The sequence below is a fragment of the Lactuca sativa genome, chromosome 2 (genome assembly GCF_002870075.4).
Source record: "Lactuca sativa cultivar Salinas chromosome 2, Lsat_Salinas_v11, whole genome shotgun sequence".
Taxonomy (NCBI): domain Eukaryota; kingdom Viridiplantae; phylum Streptophyta; class Magnoliopsida; order Asterales; family Asteraceae; genus Lactuca; species Lactuca sativa.
In genome coordinates this window covers 73799933-73826664 of record NC_056624.2, presented here as the reverse complement: position 1 = coordinate 73826664, position 26732 = coordinate 73799933, and the positions used below count along the sequence as shown (strand labels likewise).

Sequence of the window (26732 nt, the reverse complement as noted above, 5' to 3'; positions counted from 1 at the left end):
TAGACTAAGAAACTAGAGGGCTTGGCCGAGTTTAAGAAGTGTGTATTCTCTCATAAGTTTTTCCAAGAGCATTTGGTGTTGTGTGAAGCATTTGAGGCATCACACTTGGGGTGCTAGGCTCACAAGGTTTCAAGGAACACAAGCAACAACAAGGTAAGTTATTCTATCTGTTATTCAAGTTAAATTGTTCCCCATGTATGCTAGATAGGAATATAACCTTGGAAATTCAACTTTGCATGATAATTAGACAAACATAGATCCAAGGTTATTAGGGTTGCATGTACACTTAGGAAGTGTTAGAATGCTCAAAACCCATCAAAAACTGAGAGCACAAATAGCATATACATAGGATGTACCCTAACTCTAAATAGCCATTCATTTCCAATCGACCTTATGCCGGTCTCGATTAAAAGCTTCGACGTCATCAACGGCATGGATTGGTTGAGTCTTCATCGTGCCGACATCATGTGCTACAAGAAAGCAGTCTATCTAAACCTCCCGGCTAACGAAACTCTCATCATCTACGGCGACAAACCCAGAACGAGTCTTCGTATCATCTCAAGTATTCAAGCACGGAAGTATCTACGTAAGGAATATTGTGCATTCCTTTCTCACTTTGTCGATACGAGACTAGAAACGAAGGAACTAAAGAACATTCCGGTAGTGAGCGACTTTCCCGACATCTTTCCAGAAGAACTACCAGGATTACCTCCGCAACGACAGGTCGAGTTCAAAATCGACTTAGTCCTAGGAGCTACCCAACTAGCCAAATCGCCCTACCTCTTAGCACCAACAGAAATGTAGGAACTATATGGTCAAATTAACGAACTACTCAGCAAGGGCTTTATTAGACCAAGCTTCTCACCCTGGGGAGCACCGGTTTTGTTCGTTAAGAAGAAAGATGGATCATTCCGTATGTGTATCGACTACAGAGAACTCAACAAACTGACGGTCAAAAATCGTTACCCTCTGCCTCGCATAGACGATTTATTTGACCAACTGCAAGGGGCGAGTTCCTTTTTCAAAAATTGATCTAAGATCTGGATATCACCGGTTACGAGTGCTAGAGGAGGATGTTCCAAAAACAGCCTTCCGAACTCGTTACGGACACTACGAGTTCGTGGTGATGCCATTCGGATTGACCAATGCGCCCGCAGTGTTCATGGACTTAATGAATAGAGTATGTCGTCCTTACTTGGATCAGTTCGTCATCGTTTTCATTGATGACATCCTGATCTACTCTTGAAGTAAGGAAGAACATGGTGATCACCTACGACAAGTTCTAGGAACTTTACGAACGGAGAAGCTCTATGCGAAGTTCTCTAAATGTGAATTTTGGATCCCAAGAGTCAAATTCTTAGGACACATGGTTAGCGAAGAGGGAATCCATGTGGACCCATCCACAATTAAGGCCATTGAGAACTGGTCAGCACCGAAGACGCCTACAAAAATTCGTCAATTTTTAGGTCTCATTGGCTACTAACGCAGGTTCATACAGAACTTCTCCCGGATTGCGAAGCCTCTTACTACACTGACCCAGAAAGGAGTGGCCTTTGACTGGGAAGAGAAACAAGAAAGAGCGTTTCAAACGCTGAAACGATCCTTATGCACCGCACCGATACTATCCCTCCCCGAAGGAATAGAAGACTTCGTTTTATAATGTGATGCATCCAACCAAGGGCTCGGTTGTGTTCTGATGCAACGAGGTAAGGTCATCGCCTATGCCTTATGACAGCTGAAGACACACAAAGTCAACTACACCACACACGATCTTGAGCTGGGGGCAATTGTGTTTGCCCTGAAGATCTGTAGACACTATCTGTATGGTACGAAGAGCATCATCTTTACAGACCACAAGAGCTTACAACACATACTCAATCAGAAGGAGCTCAACATGAGACAACGACGGTGGGTCGAGCTACTCAATGACTACGAATGCGAAATTCGTTATCATCCAGGTAAAGCCAACATAGTATCAGACGCCCTAAGTCGGAAAGAATATTCTGGTCGAAGAGTCTGATCGTTGACAATGACTATCCATTCACACTTGTCTACACAAATTCAGAAGGCTCAACTTGAAGCCTTAAAACCTGAGAATGTGGCGGGTGAATCCCTTAGAGGAATGGATAAGAACTTAAAAGCCAAGGGTGGCGGAGCCTTATATTTCATGGACCGGATCTGGACACCGAAACATGGTGGCTTCTGAGACTTGGTTATGACCGAGGCGCACAACACTCGGTATTCCATCCACCCAGGTTCAGATAAGATGTATCTGGATCTTAAAAAGTTATACTGGTGGCCTAACATGAAAGCAGAGATTGCTACCTTCGTGAGTAAATGCCTTACTTGCGCAAAGGTTAAGGTCGAATACTAGAAACCCTCCGGTCTTCTACAACAACCGGGGATACCAGAATGGAAGTGGGAGCGGATCACTATGGATTTCATAACCAAGTTGCCCAAGACAACGGGTGGACTTGATACCATATGGGTCATCGTCGATAGATTGATCAAGTCTGCACACTTTCTACCTATCAAAGAGACTGACAAGATGGAGAAGCTTACGAGAACATACATTAGGGAAATCGTACGACTGCATGGTGTTCCTATATCCATTATCTCCGATAGAGATAGTAGGTTCACTTCGAGGTTCTGGCAGTCACTACAAAGTTCCCTAGGAACGAGGCTAGACATGAGTACAGCCTACCATCCTCAGACCGACGAACAAAGTGAGAGAACCATCCAAACACTGGAAGATATGTTGAGAGCCTATGTGATCGACTTTGGGAAGGCATGGGATACTCACTTACCCCTTGTCGAATTTTCCTACAATAACAGTTATCACACGAGCATCAAGGCTGCTCCATTCGAAGCCCTCAATGGCCGGAAGTGCAGATCCCCTCTATGTTGGGCTGAGGTGGGTGACACCCAGTTGGCTAAAGGACGAGTTCCTGACAGCACTCTCACAGGTCCGGAAATCATTCGGGAAACAACAGAGAAGATCGTTCAAATTCGTGAATGATTGAAAGCCTCTAGAGACCGACAGAAGAGCTACGCCGACAAATGCAGGAAACCTTTGGAATTCCAGGTGGGAAAGCGCGTTCTTTTGAAAGTCTCACCCTGGAAGGGCTTGATACGCTTCGGAAAGTGTGGGAAGCTCAATCCAAGGTACATAGGGCCTTTCGAGATTCTCGCTAGAATCAGCCCTGTAGCTTACAAACTCAATCTACCCAACGAACTTAGTAACGTACATTCTACATTCCACGTCTCAAACTTGAAAAAGTGTCTGTCCAACGAGACTCCTGTAATCCCACTCGACGAGATCGAGATCAACGAGAGCCTCAACTTCGTGGAAGAACATGTAAAGATCATGGACCGTGAGGTCAAGCAGATGAAACAAAGTCGTATCCCGATTGTGAAGGTTTGTTAGAACGCCAAGCAAGGATCGGAATTCACATGGGAGCGCGAGGATCAAATGAAATTGAAATATCCTCATCTATTCGCTTAGTTATTTGTAACTATTTTATTTGCTTAAACTTAAATTCCGGGACGAAATTCCCTTTAACGGGAGGATGATGTGACAACCCGAAATTTTCATTCGGACAAACTCTAAAGTCAATCACTTCAATTAAAATTCAATTACATTTCTAATAATTTTTAGCCAATTTAAAAGTCCGTTTGAGTGTTTTTAGTGTTTATTCTTTAAACGAACGAAGGAAAGGAAGTACCGTCTCGGGTCTTGGAGTTACAAAACCACACATACCACCCTAATAAGGAGTTCACGACCAAACTTTTATAGTTTGGGCCGTAAACTCCCTAGTGGCCGTGAACTCATGGCTTAGACATGAGTTTACTCCCCAAACTCCTCATTTCTTACTTCCACCCTCAAGTTTACTCCCCATTCTCTCTCAACTATCATCACGTTCTTCACCCGATCTTCCGAAAACGTAAGTGTTTCTCAACTTGATTTGTTGTTATAACCTAACATCAACTTGTTATACATCCTTTCATCCATTCATATTTGATTGTTAGCTAGATCTTCAAGTGTTCTTCAAAACACCAAGAACACCAATAACACACACTAGTGTTCTTGGACCTTAAACACCAAATCAAGCCTCTATCTTGTAAGTACACTTGCCCTAGCTTCTTGTGTGATTAATATGAACTTGATAACACTTGAAAATCATCAAGAATCATAAGAACAAAGGAGTTTATGTCCAAGGATGTTCTTGGGCCGTAAACCCCTCTTAAGGTGGTTAAATGGACCTTAGTCCTTTCCTAAGCCTTGGATGCCAACCTTGATCCTTCCTAGAAGTGTTTAAGACCTTAAAAACCAATCAAAACAAGTCCCCATGAGAGTTTACAGTCGTGAACACCTAAGGATATGGTCCTTTGGCCGTAAACTCCACAATGTAGCCTTAATGTGCCCCTAATGCTTTCCTAAGGCTTGGACTTGATCATTGGATGTGCAATCATGACTTATAAGACTTCAAAACACAATATGACACTTAGTACCATGAGTTTACGGCCATAAACTCATGGGGAAATGTTCATGGGCCGTAAACTCCATAAGGAGTGGTCCTTGGGCCATAAACTCCAATGCCATGCCATACAACCCTTAGATGCAACCCTTTGGTACCTATAGCACTTGAATCAAAGTATTTCCATGTCCTAGGGTGTCTTAACTTCATTAATTAGTTGTTAATTGACTAATTAGATACATATATAATTATTATATGTTAACTAGGACCATAGTGTGTGTTCAAGTCCTCACTTGACACCTAGCACCTTGTCCGACACTTCCGAACAAACCACTCACTACTACCCCTTAATTAACCTTTGAAATGCTTTTTAAATGTTTTTAAATGCTTTATGGGGGATACAAGTTAAACCATGTTAGTTATTAGATCAATCACATGTGATTAATAACTAGCATACAAATGGATTTTACATACTTTAAACTGTTTTACCAAACAAATGACTTCAAACTGTTTATCAAACTATTTTACACATCAAACTCTTTATCAAATTCACTTTTGAATACTAAACCTTTCTTTTACAGTTTTCAAACTTATATATTGTTAAAACCATGTCTATTACATATATAGTTATATAAATAAGGTTTGAAGGACTTAGGAAAGATAACCCACTTTACTTCCTATCCTTGTTTGGTTGTGGTCTTAAAGTACCCGGTTGTTTGTCCGAGTGTCGTTGAACCCTTAGTTATATATTATGTATATATGTATAGATATAAAGACTTTTATCTCAGTTCAATACATTCAATCATACAAACAAGAGTACTAATAAACTATAATAGGTATAGTTTAGAGTTATACTACTTACTACTTCTAGTTCAATGAAGCATACAAGAATCAGTTCATTCATGAGTCATTACATATTACTATGAGAACATATACAACAATACTATGAACATATACAGCTATACTATGATGAGAACATATACAACAATATATAATGAGAACATATACAAGTATACGATAACATAAATGTGATCCACTGTATCGGAGCATGCCTTCATTGTCATGGCCCGAGTTGTAAATAGAATCTCCTGGAGGGAGAGCATGAGTTTGCGTATAGATCTATACTAGATTGACTATCCTACACCTTGATGCTAGCAACAGCCGGACCTGCAGGTCTGCGGGTGCCAAATGTCATACCTTTTGACGACTTACATTGTCATGTTTTCCAGTCGATAGTATGGTACAATTAATCACATAATACCTTGATATAAATCCGGTTTAAGGTAGTTAGTACATCAGTAGTTCCTATAATACAACACTATAGTACTAAATTAATTTACCCTTTACATTTATTTGGTGATTACTTCACTTAAACATTAATGTACAAACTATATTTTGATAATGATAGTTACACTTGGGAAAATTACACACTTTTACAAGAAACGAACATACAAAACAGTTGTGCCTAGGTAGAAGGCTACTTTTAGTAGAAAATATAGGATTTTCTAGGAGTTACAAACTTTTACAAACACTTACAAACATTCACATACTTTTACTACAAACGTTGACAAACTCATACTTCAAACAAAAATTCAAACATTTTGATACAAACATTGAAACTAAATACTTATGAACTCACCAGCTTTAATGTTGATAAACTCTTTCAAAATAACTTGTATTCTTAAGTCAACAGTAGACAGGTACCGATGCTAGCTTTTGAGAAGATGGAGCACATTCAAGACTCATCTTATATTTTGATTTATGTTTTGGTGTCTTATATACTACATAACACACTTGTATTAAATTATATATTTAATGCAATGGATGATGTTATTTACTTTTTTACTGTGTTGTGATACTATACGAGACGTCCTCCATCCAGAACGTTTCACAACAGATAAGAAAATCAAAATTCTGTACAACTTCCTAGAAGGAGTAGATCCAAGATTAATCCAACAAGCTTTTTCGGCAGGATTAATAGACAATATCTATCCAAGCTGCAATTTGCAAGAACTAAAATTCTTCCCAACCAGTATGATAGAAACCATTAAGAATTTCCGAAAGAAAGTTCTCAAAGCAAAAGATGATCCAATTTACATCAGAGTCATCTCCTCTCTTCCAGAATGGATTCAAGAAGCAACACTTGCCCCTTATCATTATCTAGAAATTGGCTTAGCAAAAGCTAAAAAAGACATCAAACAATATCGACCCACGAAAGAAAAAGATCTCCCGTTCAAAGAAATCGTTCATCAAAAGCGTATCAACGGCCTTAGAAGAATTTATGAAAAGATCATTGAGATAATCTCAGGATAAAGAAAAAAGTTAATTATACAAATTCACACTATATAATCACCAGCTGGAGCTATGGCAACACCAGTAACGAAGACCTTGAACGAGCATCCAAATTCAGAGAACAGTTCATGAACAACAACTTTGATGCATCTACCACTACAAGACAAATCTTATGTAGGCATGCAGAGTAGTTGTTTGAAGACCATCATTGCAACTACTGCAAAAGCAGTGATTCCACGACAAATGAGGGTCCCTCCTCTGAAGATGACAAATCTTCATCATCTTAAAGAAAGATGCTTCACGAAGCCCCAGCCACTCAACAAAATAATGTCTCCTACATTATTAAAAAAGATGCTCCGAAATCAAAACGATGATAAAATCTTCGATCTAAGAGCAGCTAGCTTATCCAGCTGTCCACAATAATGTAATCGTAAGTGGATAGAAACGTCATGCCTGACGTAATAAGCAATTATCAGACCCTCTCAATGTGTTTATAAATTGAGAGTTATGTTTTCATTAAGGGACATCACAACTACGAGTGCAACAAAAACACTCTCTATCCTGTAAATTTTCAAATTAATGTCTTGTGAGTAAAATCTCCCTTAGAAGGGAAAAGATGTAAAATATTGTAAGAGTACTCCCTTTTTAGGAACTCTTTTATCAATAAATCCATGTTTTGTTATACTTGAGTGTCCATACAAAAATAGAGTCATGAAACCTGTAAGTGACAAAGTGTCAGGTCGACGATGGTCAACAGTACCGCATACATGAAAGCAACAGTGAAAGCAACCACACAGACCAAAGGATGACACAGGTTGGCTTGAATAGTTTCTATCTATGTAAGTATAACACCCACTCCAAAACACTTATTGATTAATGAGTTTTCTCTTCACAAATTTTGCATCTATTCCCTTCTTATTAAAAAAATCGCACACTACCCAAACTGGTATCAAAGCCTTGTTAAAAATGGCATTACATTATAATAAAACACTTTACAATGAAGTTTTTGAAGGAATTCATAATATCAAGGTTGAAAATTCTCATCATCAAGAAATAATTTTCAATAATAAGAAAAATCTAGTCCATATAAATTTCAGAATTCTACAAGCACAAAATAAACATACTCACGAATATATACCAACCATGGTTACTATACGTAAGTATCTCCTTCATAAGCAAAAAATACAACAAGAACACCTTGATAGAGCCTTAAACTCAGTTTCAGAACTCAGAAAAAGGATTTTAACTTTTTAACAATTCTTAAAATGAATAATGAAATTTTCAACAATTCTGAAGAAAATAATTCATAAGAAAAACAAATCTTAACTTATGTTGAAGATGAAGACGGCTTTCATGGAAACCTTTTAATAAAACAAGATCTTCTCTCTCGAGTTAAGAAAACAAATTTAAAAATAAAGAAAGAAAACAATTTCAAAAATGTTCCTTCTAAACTTAGTATTTTAAATCCTCTCAAGAGGAAAAATAATATTTTCTACTCTGTTAGTACTACAGAAATGTCTGTAGACATAAAAGACACAATAAGAGCTGTTTTTCTACCCCTTTTGACCAAGGAGCAAATAAACAATAACTTGAAAAGTATTCCAGTTGAGATTAGATCAAAAATAAGAATGGTCCAGATCGGAGCTGTAAAATTTTTGATAAAATCTCAATTCCAAGCAGGAATAAATTCTCCCATAAAAATGGCCTTAATTGACCACATAATCACTGACCGACAGGACTGCATCTTAGGTGCTGCTAAAGGAAACCTTTCTTACGAAAAGTTTATGTTTTCAGTCAATCCAAAGCTTGCTCTGGATTTGAAATCTACAAATATAGATAAAACCTTATCTTTTATACATCACTTTGAGAGAAGTGACCTTATGAGTCCAGATGATAAACCATTTAATGTAACCTATCTCATAGAATATGCCCTGGCCAATAGTCACCATAGCATAGACTACAAGAAAGACGAGTACATCGAACTTGACGACGTCTTCTAAAAAATTGGTCATGTCAAAGATAAGCAATTCTGCGACATAAATCCTCAAGAAAACTCTTGGGTTTTAAATATAGCTAGAAATAAAAAAGCTCTAGGAGAAACTCTTAGACCAAGAATTTCTATGGATTCACTCCACATAGGAGAAAGCTCAGAAAGAAAAGATAGTAACTTAATAAGAAACATGTCTTTAAAAATTGATAGTCTACGTCAGAATATCAAACAAATCACTAAGATCATAAATGAGTAATAAAATAGATTTTCCTCATTTTTATAAAAAAGGTAAAACAATTAAAATTAAAACTCTTGACGACAATACTGAAAAGAAAGAATACGTTTTCTCTACTTCTGGAAAAGTTGGTATTCAAACAATTGTAAATCATTGCAATAATCTCAACCAGATCATTGCAAGATGTCTTTTAAAGACTTCAAAAATAAGTCATTACCTTGGTGTTTCAAAAGATATTTCTACAGATATTTCAAAAAATAAAAAACCTTTTAATCAATTTAAAAGTGATTTAGCTTCCCTTAAAAATGATTTTGCCAAAAAAGATTTTGAAAAATTATCCGAAACAATCGAAAATCAAAATAGGTTGACTATTAAATTAACCAAATCTATTGATAAACATTCTATCCTCCTAGAAAACTCTTTAAAAAATAATCAGTTTGTGGAAGAAGTTGCAAAAAGGGAAAATATTGAAGGCACTCTTAAGGAAACCAACCTTAAGATCACTAATATACAAGACCAGTTAAAACAACTGATAGGATGACCTCGCTAGCCGAGCTCAATAGATCGATCAACCTCCTTGAAGAAAAAATAGTTGGGATGATCATAAACTTTGACTTAACAGTCAATAAATACGTAACCACTACCCAGTTAGAAGTTGCATCTGCAAAAATTATTGCAGACATTACTAAAGAGTTACCTGAAAAGATTGATTTTTGCCCTTGTAATAAAGACATTATTGAACACATCAAGAATATTTCCATCATAGAGCAAAAAACCAAACCTGGAAAATATTCAGGTCTTAAGAAATACTCACCTCCCAATCCTAGTTTTGGAAACCCAGACTTAGGTAGCTCAAAAGACTCCCAGAAGATTGATATCTTTAGGAAGGAGAAAAAATGAAACAAAAAGTCTCCGAGCAACTCGAGAAATATTTATTTAATCTTCAGTATGAAGACTATGATAAACCTGACCAAAAACTCATTCAGCTTTTATCCTTGGAAACTGAAGAATGTGAAGAACTATATCAAAAAGAGCCACAACTTTTTGATCAATGCTTTAAAGTAGACAAAGTAAATGAACCTGATACCGAATCAGAACAGGAAGACAATCCTAACATAAACGCTGTCAAGTTCGAATACTCGGATAGCAACGAAGAAATGGAAGCAGAATCTTCATATATGGCCACAAACAGAGGTGAGAGAAAGAAGAAAAAGAAGTATGAGTTCAAAATGCCTGTCCGCAATGGTATTCCAATAAGTGGTAAAGGACGCAATACGATCAATGTACTCAATATTGATTGTATCAAATACTTAAAACTCAGAGAAAGAGTTATAGAAAAATGGGTTACTGAGATTTCACTAATCTTACAAACAAACCCAGATGAATTTGGAAATGCAAAAAATGTTCTCCTACTGTTAGAACATAAGACTGATGGAATTGTGCAAAAATTCCTTAGAAATAATAATTGGAATGAGGAATTACATGGATTAGACCTTTTTGATAGTATTATAAATGTCATTTACACTACCTTCTTAGGACTATATTATGTCTCCAATAAAGACTTCACTATAAATAAGAAAGTCGACATAGCAAGAGTCTCAATGACAAAACTCCAGTTACATGATATTTGTCTCCTTGACAAATACACATGTAGATATGAATCATATATTTATGATATTCCACAGAGAAGTGAATATTGACAATGGATATCTGCTTATCTTATGAAAATACCAATCATTGGAGAAATATGTACTGAAAGATGGAAAAAAAGAAGCCATTGGAGGAATTCAGCAAACCAGTCTTTCTTATGCAACAAAAATTGCAAAAGAAGAAATTGACAGAATATGTCAAGACAGATATAAACAACAAAAACTTAAAACTATAAGCAAAGATTGTTGTAACATTCTGTCTGACTTCAAAGATTTTGATATCAGAAGGAAAACCTATACTAAAAACAAGTATAAAGATAAAAAGAAATACAAATCTTTTTGGAAGAAGAAAAAGAGAAGATTTTCTCCAGGAAAATACTTCAAAAAATCTTTGAAAGAAACACCTAAAAAGAATACTTCCTGCCCACAAGGAAAGAAAAAAATTAGATGTTGGATCTGCAACGAAGAAGGACACTACGCTAATGAATGTCCAAATAGGAAAAAATACCCTGACCAATAATCACCATAGCATAGACTAAAAGAAAGACGAGTACATCAAAATTGACGACGTCTTCTCAGAAATTGGTCATGTCAAAGATAAACAATTATGCGACATAAATCCTCAAGAATACTCTTGGGTTTTAAACATAGCTAGAAAGAAAAAAGCTCTAGGAGAAACTCTTAGACCAATAATTTCTATGGATTCACTCCACATAGGAGAAAGCTCAGAAAGAAAAGATAGTAACTTAATAAGAAACTTGTGTTTAAAAATTGATAGTCTACATCAGAATATCGATTTCTAGCTATGTTTAAAACCCAAGAGTTTTCTTGAGGATTTATCTCGCAGAATTGCTTATCTTTGACATTGCCAATTTCTGAGATGACGTCGTCAAGTTCGATGTACTCGTCTTTCTTGTAGTCTATGCTATGGTGACTATTGATCAGGGCATATGCTATGAGATAGGTTATAGTAAATGGTTTCTCACCTGGACTCATAAGGTCACTTCTATCAAAGTGATGTATAAAAGATAAGGTTTTATCTATATTTGCAGATTTCAAATCCAGAGAAAACTTTGGATAGACTGAACACAAAAACTTTTGGTAAGCAAGGTTTAATTTAGCAGCACCTAAGATGCAGTCCTGTCGGTCAGTGATTCTATTGTCAATTAAGGCCATTTTTATGGGAGAATTTATTCCTGCTTGGATTTGGGATTTTATCAAAAATTTTACAGCTCCGATCTGGACCATTCTTATTTTTGATCTAATCTCAACTGGAATACTTTTCAAGTTATTGTTTATTTGCTCCTTAGTCAAAAGGGGTAGAAAAACAGCTCCTATTGTGTCTTTTATGTCTACAGACATTTTTTTAGTACTAACAAAGTAGAAAATTTCATTTTTCCTCTATAGAGGTTTTAAATACTAAGTTTAAAAGAAACATTTTTGAAAATGTTTTCTTTCTTTATTTTTAAATCTGTTTTCTTAACTTGAGAGAGAATGTCTTGTTTTATTAAAAGGTTTGCATGAAAGTCGTCTTCATCTTCAACATAAGTTAAGATTTGTTTTTCTTCTGAATTATTTTCTTCAGAATTGTTGAAAATTTCTTTATTCATTTTAAGAATTGTTAACAAGTTAAAATCCTTTTTCTGTGTTCTGAAACTGAGTTTAAAGCTTTATCAAGGTGTTCTTGATGTATTTTTTGCTTATGAAGGAGATACTTACGTATAGTAACCATGGTTGGTATATATTCATGAGTGTGTTTATTTTGTGCTTGTAGAATTCTGAAATTTATATGCACTAAATTTTTCTTATTATTGAAAATTATTTCTTTATGATGAGAATTTTCAATCTCGATATTATGAATTCCTTCAAAAACTTCATTGTAAAGTGTTTTATTATTATGTAATGCCATTTTTAACAAGGATTTGATACCAGTTTGGGTAGTGTGCGATTTTTTTAATCATAAGGGAATAGATGCAAAATTTGTGAAGAGAAAACTCATTAATCAATAAGTGTTTTGGAGTGGGTGTTATACTTACATAGATAGAAACTATTCAAGCAACCCTGTGTCATCCTTTGGTCTGTGTGGTTGCTTTCCCTGTTGCTTTCATGTATGCGGTACTGTTGACCATCGTCGACCTGACACTCTGTCACTTACAGGTTTCATGACTCTATTTTTGTATGAACACTCAAGTATAACAAAACGTGGATTTATTGATAAAAGAGTTCCCAAAAAGGGAGTACTCTTACAATATTTTACATCTTCTCCCTTCTAAGGGAGATTTTACTCACAAGACATTAATTTGAAAATTTACAGGATAGAGAGTGTTTTTGTTGCACTCGTAGTTGTGATGTCCCCTAATGAAAACATAACTCTTAATTTATAAACACATTGAGAGGGTATGATAATTGCTTATTACGTCAGGTATGACGTTTCTATCCACTTACGATTACATTATTATGGACAGCTGGAAAAGCTAGCTGCTTTTAGATCGAAGATTTTATCATCGTTTTGATGTCGGAGCATCTTTTTTAATAATGTAGGAGGCATTATTTTCTTGAGTGACTGGGGACGCGTGAAGCATCTTTCTTTAAGATGATCAAGATTTGTCATCTTCAGAGGAGGGACCCTCATTTGTCGAGGAATTACTGCTTTTGTAGTAGTTGCAATGATGGTCTTCAAACAACTACTCTGCATGCCTACATAAGATTTGTCTTGTAGTGGTAGATGCATCAAAGTTGTTGTTCATGAACTGTTCTCCGAATTTTGATGCTCGTTCAAGGTCTTTGTTACTGGTGTTGCCATAGCTCCAGCTAGTGATTATACAGTGTGAATTTGTAACTTTTTTCTTTGATCCAGAGATTATCTCAATGATCTTTTCAGAAATTCTTCTAAGGCCGTTGATATGATTTTGATGAAGGATTTCTTCGAACGAGAGATCTTTGTCTTTCGTGGGTCGAGATTGTTCGATGTCTTTTTTAGCTTTTGCTAAGCCAATTTCTAGATAGTGATAAGGGGCAATTCTTTCTTCTTGAATCTATTCTGGAAGAGAGGAGATGACTCTGATGTAAATTGGATCATCTTTTTCTTTGACAACTTTCTTTCGGAAATTCTTAATGGTTTCTATCATACTGGTTGGGAAGAATTTTAGTTCTTGTAAATTGCAGCTTGGATGATATTGTCTATTAATCCTGCCGAAAAGGCTTGTTGGATTAATCTTAGATCTGCTACTTCTAGGAAGTTGTACAAACTTTTGGTTTTCTTATCTGTTGTGAAAAATCTTTCGTAGATAAGATCTTCTGGGCATGCCGCTCTAGCTTTACTCCAGATTGTTCTGAAATCTTCAAAGGAGATTGCAGGGTTGTGGACTTCATATTCGACGTCATTTGGGATGTCAAATCTTTGATCTTTGTGCTCTTCTTTGATCTTCTGGACTTTCGGCTTTAAAAGAGGTTTTTTGGTTTGATTGGCTTCGTCATTGAAGGTGGCAAAACTAAGTCGTGCACTTGTTTCATTTCTGAACTTCTTGCATGTTACTTTATCGACTTTGCAAAAGGTCTCTGTAATTCCCCAGTCTGTATGTATTCCGGCGTGTGGCCCTTTGTAGATTACACAGAATATTTCAGCTTCTTTGTTAAGAGCCTTTTTGTAATCTGGTTTGAGCCCTTGCACAGATTTGTTAGTAGGTGACAAAATTGTCATTTTACTGATTCCTTCAGTACAAGGGTTGGAATTAACCAACAAGCTAGTTTTTCCATGTGGAAGAGGAGTAGTTGTCTCCTTTATTATGCTTTTTAGCAAAGCATCAGCTTTTTCAATGAATTTGTTGTTTCTTTACCAGGTGTCGTTTGCACTGGAATAGCCTTTGTTGCTAAGCTTTCGCTTTTCGGTACATCGGTGACCGTTGTTACTTGTTCATACAAGTTGATTTTTTGTTCGATTGCTGATAGCTCTATGAGGAGCATTTGTTTCTTCATCCTCAAGGATTTGAGGTCTTATATTTTGTAAATTTTTAAACTCTTTTATCCTCCCCCTCTCTTTGTTGTGAGTGAAGTTTGTAAGGAATATGTCGAAATAATGGGTGTTTTGGATTCGCTACCCATATCTTCCTAGATTACATGTCTTTCAGTGTACTAAATTCCTACATATTTGCTACTTTCACAATAAGAAAACCCCAATGTTAAATGTTAAATAGCAAAGGGGGGGAATTACTTTAGCTGATTTCACTAAATTGAATAGTGGATAAAGCCATGGCAAATTGTTATTGTATAGTTGGATAGTATACGACACATAAAATGCTCGTCAATCTTGGTGTAGTAATTTCTCGAACATGCCGATTCGAACACATTTTTTAATTGGCATGAAGATTTTGAAATTAGTGTGCAAAAGTTTTTACATCCTTCTCCCAACTCAAAGTAAGCTTTAATGGACAGCACTGAATCATCAATGCAACCCGTCTTTGGACAACTATGTGGGCTAGAACCTATCGGTCGTCTCCATAAGCATTGGATAGTTGAAGCCTACAGAGAGGTCGACATAATAGTATTGCAAGCCCCTTGGTGATTATATTGATATTTGAGAACAATATTCGTAGCGGGTTGTTTATAGGATTTGTCTTGGCACTCCATTTCACCACTGATGTAATCACATGTGACACCACCAATAATCGTACCGATTGAAACCACAACCACCTTTATCCTATAAAAGACCCTCAAATCTAGTTGGTAATACAAGAGAACGTAAAATGCCTTTTGTAAACGCGAAACTGGGGATGTTCTTAAAAGCATAATTGTCTGCAATTGTCAGCCAAACAATGACTAGACATTTGTCTGCAAAAGTAATTGTTACCAAAACAAATATGCCATTCGAATAAAAGAAGAAAGAAATAATGCTTAAGGTTTAAAGAAAGGTTGACATTTTTTAATCTAATAAGTAATTTGTGAGGGTTTACTAGCTCTCTTTTAATTTGGACTTAGTGAGTGGTTACTGAGTAGGTGCGAGACACACATATGACTTACAATTTTGCTCTCCAATTTTGACTTTCTTTATTTTTCTCCCTATAGAAATCAGGTTGTAACTTTAATCCCTATATCGATTTTTTCATGTTTTGGTCCCTTCATCATCTAATAGCATCCACAATATGAGATTTTGTAAGATCTTATTGTGTCAAATAAGATCTTGAAAGTCAAGAAAGCTATGTTGTCACCGCTACTATTATCCAACAATTTAAATAGCAATTCAAATTCTTGTAAGAGCTTATAGTTTTGGCTTTTCCCTATGAATCTTCACCATTATAGTTTGGAACATTGAATCTGATTTTCTATGGCTGTAAACAAACGGAACATTTAATTTCACAATTTGTGAACCTTTCGGCGGGAAGTTCGTTTATATTTGTTTTTTTAATAAACGAACGAACATGAACAAGATATGTCATTCATTTAGCTAAACGAACGACACGAACAATGCTCTCGTTGGTTTGTTTATGTACGTGAACGTTTGTTCTTTTATGTTCATTTACGTTCGTTCGTTTGTTTCTATTTGTTCATTTATTTTATTATACATATATTATACTACACGGGTTTGTATGTGTTAGTTCGTTTAAGTTTATTTGTGCTGGTTTTAGTTTGTTTGTTTATGTTCGTTTAAGTTTGTTTGTTTATTCGTTTATGTTCTTTAATATTCAATTGTGTTCTTCTAAGTTCGTTCATTTTTGTGTTTGTTTATGTTCATTTATAATCGTTTATCAACTAAACAAACATAAACAAACACAAACCCACTGCTTGTTCGATTTGTTTATAACCCTACTTTTTTCCATTCATTTTTCTTGATATGCTTGTGAAGCCTACGCACCAAAAACCAATCATTATTATTGTATTTAAATTCATTTTCTAGAGAATTGTTAATGAACTTCACTTCACACATTTTTCATCAAGGATTCCCCATCAGTGAAGGAAATTGGTATGCATGTCAATCTCTAGACCTTTTGCAACCATATCTCCATGTCAGTGATTGTTAATAAGACAACTACAATTTTATGTCCGGAAAGGGGTGGTACCTGTCTCTGGAAAAGACGTGGATGCCCTCCTCATCCTAATTATCAAAAAAACCAATTTATGCAAGGTGATGCTTAATATGTTTTATTTTGCAAGGATTAGAGATTACATTTAATTTATGTGGAAGTTTGGTCACCGCGTGGCATTTTAGAAGTTATATATAGGCGGCAAGTCAATCTGCAGGTATGTTGCATGTAGCTTCAAGAAAGCCCATGTTTGTACCAAATTATAGAAAACCCCCTGTTATTTTGCTTCTCAGACACCATATAATTGTTTTATCTTTAATCCCCCAAAAAAACAAATAAATATGAAAACAAAATAGACTTTCTGTGTTAGATGTTTCGAAAATAACATGAGATACAAGTTTTTTATGCTGATTACTATGGTGTAAAACAAAAGAGCAAATGTTACATGGGACTTTGATTTAGGTCTCCCTTTGTTCTTTCTTCAACTTATAAGATGATAGGAGAAAGTGAATTTATCCTTTATTAGTTTTAACTTTTAACATGCAATACGAAATCCTTTTTCTATGCTTTTGTATTCTATTAATCACCATCTTCCTTTTTATTTCTACATAATAGGTCTCAAGGCCACAACCATGGGTCATGCCTTTAAAATGGTTTTGGTCATATAAATAAAAGATTTACTATATTGTAAATTGTAGGGCTCTTTAGAGGTAAGTAAAATGGGAATAAGTACAGAAACTGAGAATAAACATAATGTAAATGATGCATCTTAAAAGACTCACCTGTCAACAGCCTTATCAGCATCATGTTCTTGATCAAAATGAAATAGGATTCTTCATTGATTGAAATGCTAAAAACATAAAAGAGAGGGCAAAACACCATTAAAGAGTGAGAATGCTTACCCTTTCAAGCTGCTAAAGAAGGGCAGTTTTGAAGTCGGATCCAACTTATGAGCTTTCTCAAATGCATAAGTCGAACTGTAGAAAAAGTGAAAAACCATGATTATGGCATCATTTGTCTAAAAGACTATAATGGTTGAAAAAAATATTACAACTTTTGGCAAAATAATAAACTGTTTTTCATCTCATTTCCACTACAGTTAACCCACATTGATCAAACACCCATCAGATTATGCATAAACCTATCAAGAGCTAGCAATATTTGGTGATTCATCCTAAGAGGCTAAATCGAACAAGTTTTCATATAAAAAAGGGTTGTGTTATTAAAACTCAAAAAATACATTCCAACGTTGCATTGAAATGCACTATATAATAAGATCTGTGAACAGTTTCAGTAGGTGCCAAAGTTTACGAGTGAAACTTACAAATAACAAACAACCAACAATCAAACCAAAAACGGGGAAGATGAACTTGTTTTCCTAGATTCGATCAAAATACAATCAAAATTACTTGTGTGCGAGTGTAACGATAGATTGATAAATTCAAAACAAACATCATTCAATAGGATATGTAGAACTTAAGTTTAGATCAAGAGAATAAAGAGTAGCGAACCCGATAATTACAAGATGGAAACCCGAGAAGATGAAGGAAGATGAGATACGATCATAGAAGCGAAGAATAAAGAAAGGTTTAAGGTTGAAGGAGGACTGATGGTGGAATGGGAATTGGATTTTTTCCTCATTTCTTTATTCTGATGAGTAGAAAGAGTCGCGATTTAGTCGCCGGAAATAGCCTCTACAGTGTTGCAACAAACGTCGGAGATAGGTGGTGATGCTAGAAAGGAGGTATCGAAGGGTAACGTTGTTGGAGATATCGATTGACAAAGAAAACACTTATATAGCAGATTCGTACTTCCTGTGTGTGGGTGGACATGGATATGATGAGTGGAAAGAAATGATGGAAACACATGGGGATGTCTTGAAGTCTTTGTTTTTGTTCGCTTTAGTATATTTATTTATGTATGTAATAAAAATATACATCTAAATTATGTTTTAACTTTTTCATATACAAATATACAGTTATAATTATTAATATTTTATATGTGATGTCTATTTATTTACAATTATTTTATGATAAAAAAAAGTAATGCAAACTTCTAGGGTAATTTGATAATTTTAACATTTTGTTTAATCCAGTTATCTCCAAACAAACACTACCTAAGCTGCTTAGAAAACAAACACTAGCTACCTAAGCTACTTAGAAATGAGAGTGCCTAGGAGTCTTCATATTTCTCACACACCAAATGTGAAAAATATAAGTGAGAGTTTAGAGAAAGGGAACAATTACGAGGAAGTAATTGATATATGTTTTACCAGGTTATTGGCTTATTTAAAAAATAAATAAATAAATAAAAACTAATGCATGATTTAGTTATTAAAATATTATTTAGAAACGAAATGAAGTTTGTCCATTAAAAATCAAGTTATTGATCATATGTAATGTATAATAAACAATAAATATGAATAAAAGGTTTTATTACATCTGATTTTATCATTTTAATTTCACCTTCTAAATACGCCATAAGAGACCATAAGTTATTGCTACATTATTTTTGTGTTAATTTGGGCAATTGCCCAAGATAGTACAATCTCATACTATCGTGGTGTAAACTCGTTGGTGTACACCTGGTGCAAGCATAGTGGAAAGTATAATTCATGTATGTGAAGTGGTTTGTGTTTTTCCCATTTCCTTATTTTGTAAAATTCTTTTGGTAAACCTTGTTGTTTGCCTCATCTAGCTCCTTGCTACATGTGCCTCTTTTTATATATTATATTATTCATCCTTTCCAAACAAAATTAATTTTAAGTTTTTTTATTACAAAAGGGCATGTCGACATTTTGCAGAGAAGATTGGGCGAGTTTGAGTATTTCTATGGTAGCTTTATTAAGTTTTTTACTATTTTAAAAAGTTTTTTGAAAATATTTTTATTATTAGGCTTGAGGGAGTGGCATCGCCACAACCTTTGTTGAGCCTATGTGGCATCCTCGCTACTACACATTTACATGGTCGCTATGCTTCTAGGTTAAAATTGGTACGCTATCCCCTTGACCAGAAGAAAGAGAACAGTAAGAGGAAGAAAGGTGGTCCCATTTGAGCTTTTAATTTATTCCAGCTGGTTGTACTTCCAGCTTAGCAACTTGTATTTTATTTTAAAGTTTATATTATTTAAATAAACATTTATTTGATTAAAGAAAAAAACATCAGTACTTCGTATCATCATATTATGCTTAGGTGTCCAAAAAAAAAAGATAATATGACAATGCTTTAGCACATGCTATCAAATGTTACCAATCCCTTCAGTCTTAGAGAATAATTTTTTTTTCCTAAAGTCACTCCAAACATTTATTATCTATTAATTGTTTAATATTTTTCATGATTATATTTTATATCTCAATGATATTTAGATATTCTTTTTTATTTATCAGCCAATTTATATAACGAAAAACAAAAATAAATATATTTTATAAAAAAAGTTATATAATTTAAAAAGAGTTGTCAAAATTGTAAATATTAAAAATATCAAATATTATAAAATATCATGGTTACATAATATTTTATCGTTTTTATAGTTTTATAATTTTTTATAGTTTCAGAAAAAAAAAAACGACAATGATACAAACGGTTTAATAAAAATTTTAATATAGATAAATGATAAATTACTTAAAATTGAAAAAAAAAAAACTTTTTAAGATATTAAAGAAAATTTATTTACTAAAACTTTTTATTAAATAAAAGTTACTGAAAAAATTGATATGCTAAATAATAAGTCAGATTAACCAATACATATGCTTAAATGATGTGGAAATATGTCTAAGACATTATTTGATGGGACAAAGTAACAATAGTTAAGAGAATGAAGTTGTAAATGTGTTAGTGGATTGTGAATTGACATTATTTGATGGGACAGGTACGATCATTTCACACAAAACATTCAAGCATAACTTTCGACAACTTTAACGAGATGAATTGAATCGTAAACTACTTTTTGTTAAGATGTTAGGTAAATGTTTTTCAATCAATACAAAGAGAAAAATGATTCGATTTGAAGATCATATATATATATATATATATATATATATATATATATATATATATATATATATATATATATATATATATATATATATATATATATATATATATATATATTGGCGGAGCCACGTTAGAACCAGAGTGAGCCTATGTCGACCCTGAAATTATGATTTTTTTTACTAGCCCAGGCCCACCTTTTAATACCAAATTAATTAATCGGAAACCAATAATCCCCTTTTCTCAAATCAGCGCCAAATCAGAAGGGTGGAGCGAGGAAGAGTTCTGACATCGTCCTCGTTCTAATCGCTTAATTGAACTTTGCACCGGCAGCAAGAGTTGGAGATTGGAGCAAGGCAGCAAGCAATCAGGTTATTGATCTTAATAATTTGTATTATTAACAAAAATTAGGGACGTAGGTACCAGGGTATTTGCTTACCAATTATTATTATATTTTGTTTTATATAAGCCATGTGAGATACTCCATAGTTAAATAATTGTTTTCATTTAGGTAGACACAGGTAAGAGTAAATAGAATATGCATTCATATGTTTTTGTCTCCAAGTGGGCAAGAAAGTAAGAGTAAATAGGATATGCATTCATATGTTTCTTGTCTCCAAGTGGGCAAGAAAGTCTTTTTTTCTTAGTTTATTTAGAATTCCATTGTGGAGATTGGGAAAAGATGCAGAATCCTTACCTTTTTTTTAATAGTAATAAAAGGATAAAATGACAGTCTTATTTTCTATTCAATATATATATTATTTATATATATATTTTTTAATTCTGCAAGCATACAGAAGTAACAGAAACATCAAAAAGCAATGTTTATTATTTACTTTAATATCTTTCTTTTTTATCCAACCCCATCTTCTCTTTTTGTTTTCTGTTTACTTTAAAGAGCAATGTTTATTATTTATTATTGTGTATATTATAAGAATCAATGCTAATTATTTATTGATTACTTATCATTTAACAGGCATGGAAAAATATTTAACAAAGAGAAAACTTACGGATTCATCAGAGACATTAATGCTGATTTTTCTAAACATAGCCATGTGAAAATCAATTTAGAAGATCTTCCCTCAGACCCTGGAAAGAGGAATAGGATTTTAGATTATGATCCTAATGTCCGGGACGAGGTTCGAAGAGCATACTTCTTAAAAGGGCCTTGCCAACCTAAGTCACACGAGTTTCCTTACATTCTTTTTGGAAAAAAAACACGAAGATTAAATGTTGCTTGGTTTAATGTTAAAGAATATTCAACATGGCTAGAATATAGTATAAATCAAAATGATGCATATTGCTTATGTTGTTATTTGTTCAAACCATATGTTGGAGCACAAGGAGGCGGTGAAACGTTTGTTGGTATGGGATTCCAAAATTGGGCACATAAGGAAAAATTAACTAGTCATATTGGAGGTTTCAACAGTGTCCACAACCAAGCTTGGGCCAAGTGCAAGGATTTATTAAACAACAAACAATGCGTTGATGTTGCTTTCGCAAAGCATTCAACACAAAGTGCAATAGACTATGATATACGGTTGGATGCATCAATTGGTTGTATTTCGTTTCTCTTAAGACAGGGGTTTGCATTTAGAGGCCATGATGAAAGTGAAACTTCAAATAACAGAGGGAACTTCATAGAGTTGTTGCAATTTCTAGCTGATCATAATCAAAGCATTAAAGTTGTTACTTTCAATAACGCTCCTTCGAATATGAAATTGACTTCACTAGATATCCAAAAGGACATTGTTCATGCAGCTGCAATTGAAACAACGAAGATCATTATAAATGATATTGGTGAATCTTTTTTTCTCTCTCCTTGTGGATGAATCTTGTGACATTTCCATTAAAGAACAAATGAGTGTTGTGTTGCGGTATGTAGATATGGAAGGTCGTGTAATTGAATGCTTTTTAGGTATTGAGCATGTCCCAAATACTACAGCTATTACACTTAAAGAGACACTCGATAATTTATTTTCAAGACATGGGTTGAGCATCTCCAGTTTGCGCGGACAAGGTTATGATGGGCCAGTAATATGAAAGGTGAACTTGGTGGTCTTAAAACTCTGATTTTGAATGAAAATGCAAGTGCATATTATATTCATTGTTTTGCTCATCAGCTTCAACTTACTCTTGTAGCCATGGCGAAAAATAATTCGAAAATAGTTTCTTTGTTTGTGTTGCTAACCAATGTTGTGAATGTTGTTGGAGGTTCTTGCAAGCGTCTTGACCGTCTTCGAGAACAGCAAGCTTCCAAAGTTATCGACGCACTTGGTTTAGGTGAAATCATAAGCGGTCAAGGCCTCAATCAAGAAACATCTCTTATCAAATCGGGAGACACGTTAGGGATCCCATTTTTGTACTTTGATAAGTATAATTTCATTGTTTCCATTTGTTTTAGATGTGCTTGAGATTATTGCAGAAGATGGAGCAACCCCAGAACAAAAATGTGAAGCTGATATGCTAATTAACTCCTTGGAGACCTTTGATTTCATATTTTCTCTACATTTCATGAAAAAATTATTGGGTATTACTAATGAGTTGTCCCAAGCATTGCAAAGGAAACACCAAGATATTGTAAATGCAATGAACTTGGTTAGAATTTGCAAGATGCAAATGCAAAATTTGAGGGATATTGGATGGGATTCTATGCTCACTCAGACTACATTGTTTGGTGAAAAACACGAGATTGATGTTTGCAACATGGATGCAATGTTCTTACTTCGTGGACGGTCATGACGAAAATATCCAAAGATGACAAACTTACATTACTATCATGTAGAGTTATTTTATGATGTCATTGATTTGCAACACATGGAACTAGAGAGTCGTTTTAGTGAGACTGGCACCAAATTACTTCTTTTCATGGCATGTCTCAATCCAAACAACTCTTTTGTAGCTTTTAACAAAAACAAATTGATTCAACTAGCTCGTTTATATCCAAATGATTTTTTTAGATATAGACTTGGAGATGCTTGATGATCAACTTGAAACATATATTCTTGATATGTTGAATTCGTCATAGTTTTTGAATCTAAATGGAATTGGTGATACTTGCACAGAAGATGGTTGAAACAAAAAGGGATAAAGTGTACTCTATGGTTTACTTGCTCATCAAATTAGCGTTGACGTTACCGGTTTCAACAGCAACAGTTGAGAGATCGTTTTTCACTATGAAGATTGTGAAGAACAGGAAACGTAATAAAATGGGAGATCAATGGATAAATGATAACTTGGTTACTTATATTGAAAAGGAGGTTTTTACGGATGTTGCTAATCAGGATATCAGCAATATGTTTGATAAAATGAAAACTCGTCGATGGCCTTAGTAAATTTGTAATTTATATATGTTTGTAGATGTTGCTAATCAAGATATATGTTTTTGTGGATGTTGTAATTTATATATGTTAGGATGTTTTATAATTTATGAGGAACACCCTAAAAAAAATTCTTGGCTTCGCCCCTGTATATATATATATATATATATATATATATATATATATATATATATATATATATATATAGGATCATTTGAGAACCTATAGTTTCCTGAAAACGTGAAAATTAATTTTAAACCACTAGATCAAAAAAAATGATCAAGATGCAAGGTGGAGTTTTTGTAAATAAGTTAAAAACTAAAGAGAAGTGACATGTTAAATAAATCAAACAAAAGGCAATTTAGGAATGTAAAAACTGACTTCCAAACATACGTATATATCCTCTCTCTCTCTCTCTCTCTCTCTCTCTCTATATATATATATATATATATATATATATATCTTTCTCTCTCTCACACACACACACAGATGCAATTTTGAATCATTTTATCCTCCATCAATTCGTTCCCCGAAGTACACTATAATCGCCGACTTCATCTCGGCCTCCTATATGGATTGAAGGCCTGAACGAAGAAGATGATCCTTAACTCTCGATCTCGGTCTCAATTTTCCTCCACTAGAAGTTGTCTAAACAAACGTTTTTATTTTTCTGCAATTCTTCGGTTTTTTAGATCAGATTTCACTTTTTCTTTTCTGCATTACCAAAATTCAGTTGACAACCTATATGCTTGTTCGTATGAGTTAGTTATCGGATTCAATACAGTACGTGATATTAAAATTACTTAGAGTTTAGAAGGTTTCTTATTAAGAAGAACATTTTTGTGAAAATATAAAATTCTAGTGCTCTTTTCCTACATGTGTGGCCTTATGAATATTGTTGTTTGCTTTAACATAGACCCGTCTGGTGAAAATATAGTCAATTTGTATTTAAAGTGCCAGGTTTTCTGAAGTGCACACAAGTTTCTCGACGAAAGTCATGAACCAGATTTAGTTGCTTTGCTTTAATATCAAGGTATATTGGCTTAATACAAGTATACAACTTTGCATTCCTTTGTTCATTTATAATAATCCATGATATTTTCTTAGGATTTTCCTGGAGTTCTAGTTGTATTTGACCTTGCTTGTATATGAGATGCTATGAACAGACTCAGTGGTGACTCTAAGATGATCAACTCATTGGTAGGTAATATTCTAATTATCCACTTCACATATTTTTTTAAAGCATCAATAGCTTTTAATTATTTCAAATCTTCATATTTCCCAGGTGTCAGTAGACCTTGTGATTGACCATTCAGTTGAAGTTGATGTTTCAAGAAGTGCAATTGTTGTTCAATCAAACATGTACCTTGAATTTCAACACAATGATGAACGCTTTTCCTTTCTGAAATGGGGATAACATGCTTTTGACAACATGCTTTTCTAGTATTGTTCACCAAGTAAATATTTACACATTAAAACCACATCATAGATGAACCTTGCAAATAATCACTGTAATAAGCATAAAATGTTCAAAAATAAAACGAAATGATAGTGAATCTTGATAAATTGCAAATAATCACTGTAATTTCATGTTCAACTATCCGTCATCGGAATTGAATTCTATTGTTATAGATATTTGATTTTTTTTGTGTGTGAAAACTTTGATGCTTGTTTATTTAACAAAACATGATTTCATCTAGTTAATTCATTTGTGTTTTTCTGATAAGTAAAATAACTTGGCAGATTGGCATTTGGCAATTCTCTACATCGTGACCTAAAATTTAATGGAACATACATTAATTTTGAATATAATATCTGAAGTTGATAGAAAATATGTTCGATTTCAAGGTCTATATATGAATTAAATATAACCTTGCGATTGAAATTTAGAATGGATTCAAAGGCTTATACATTTGTTGAAATTAAGATATAAGTTTTTATAGATCTAGAGATGGCATATATAGCAGTATCTTCATTATGTTTGGGCGTTATGTGATTTTTTAGGATAAATCACCCTTTTTAATCCACATAAAATAGAATAGACATTTTGTTTGAGGTCAACATTTTAGAATCACTCATTTTCATTATAAAACTCCATATTTTTATATAAAATTTTTTAGATGACGATCATATACTCATATTATCATCTCAAATGATCTTTTCTCAGGCATTTGTTAGAACATAAAGATTTACCACTTCATCATTATGTATAATGATTAACTTGAATTATTTTTGTTCACAGTATAACAACTTTTGAGCACTTGAATTACACAAAGAAAAAGTAATTTCTATATTTAATTTTTTTGTTCTTTATTTCTAGTTAATTGAACTTGGAATTCATTTCCTGAAACTGGTTCAAAAGATTCCACCAATGTGCAATAGACTTTCATGGCCATGATTACTTCCATCAAAGGTACTCAATATTTTCATTTTTTCTTTTTTATTAAAGACCAAAATGCTCTCATTGCATATACAAAAATTAATAAAAATAAAAAAAAATTGTTTTATGCATTTACAATAAACAAAAAAATATTTAAATATAAATAAAGATTTCATTTTTAGTATTGAAATCCATTCCGCCCTACCAAAATTTCACATTCCGATTTCAATTCCAATCCCAATCTTGAATTTTCATATCTACATATGTAGTATTCGACTCATAACAATTTTCCAATCTTTAATTTACCTATTTACCACCATTAAATTCACATGTAAATCTATAACACATGTTCCAGGTACTACTTAATTAAGTTTTAGGGTTT

General features: G+C 33.9%; 2 protein-coding genes across 34 annotated transcripts in view; one reads left to right on the top strand and one right to left on the bottom strand.

Moving 5' to 3' along the window:
- LOC111909126 (uncharacterized) overlaps positions 1 to 18509 on the bottom strand; it is a 116630-nt gene extending 98121 nt beyond the window's left edge. For 5 of the 33 annotated variants that reach the window (XM_052768355.1, XM_052768356.1, XM_052768358.1 and 2 more), the window contains exons 1-2: positions 18184 to 18509; positions 17564 to 17638 (exon numbers count right to left, since the gene is read on the bottom strand). The gene's annotated coding sequence lies outside the window, so the exon portion shown is untranslated. Of the gene's footprint in view, positions 1 to 5450; positions 5654 to 12835; positions 15926 to 16008; positions 17639 to 18183 lie in introns of those variants that run through there. The other 28 variants (XM_052768359.1, XM_052768362.1, XM_052768364.1 and 25 more) reach the window with 19 other exon arrangements.
- Positions 18510 to 18823: 314 nt separating this feature from the next.
- On the top strand, positions 18824 to 25387 carry LOC111909109 (uncharacterized). Its single transcript, XM_023904896.1, has 10 exons — positions 18824 to 18936; positions 19556 to 19652; positions 21062 to 21077; positions 21162 to 21171; positions 21627 to 22450; positions 22536 to 22684; positions 22774 to 22948; positions 23055 to 23347; positions 23716 to 23910; positions 25256 to 25387. The coding sequence occupies exons 1-10, from the start codon at positions 18824 to 18826 to the stop codon at positions 25385 to 25387; spliced, it is 2004 nt and encodes a 667-aa protein (XP_023760664.1).
- Positions 25388 to 26732: the final 1345 nt, after the last annotated feature.

Coding starts and splice junctions, on each gene's coding strand:
- LOC111909109 (XM_023904896.1), top strand. CDS start 18,824: ATGAGAGTGCCTAGGAGTCTTCATATTTCTCACACACCAAATGTGAAA. Junction 22,949..23,054: donor TTTAGGTGAAATCATAAGCG/GTCAAGGCCTCA, acceptor CATTTGTTTTAG/ATGTGCTTGAGATTATTGCA. Junction 23,911..25,255: donor TTACTTATATTGAAAAGGAG/GTTTTTACGGAT, acceptor CATATTTCCCAG/GTGTCAGTAGACCTTGTGAT.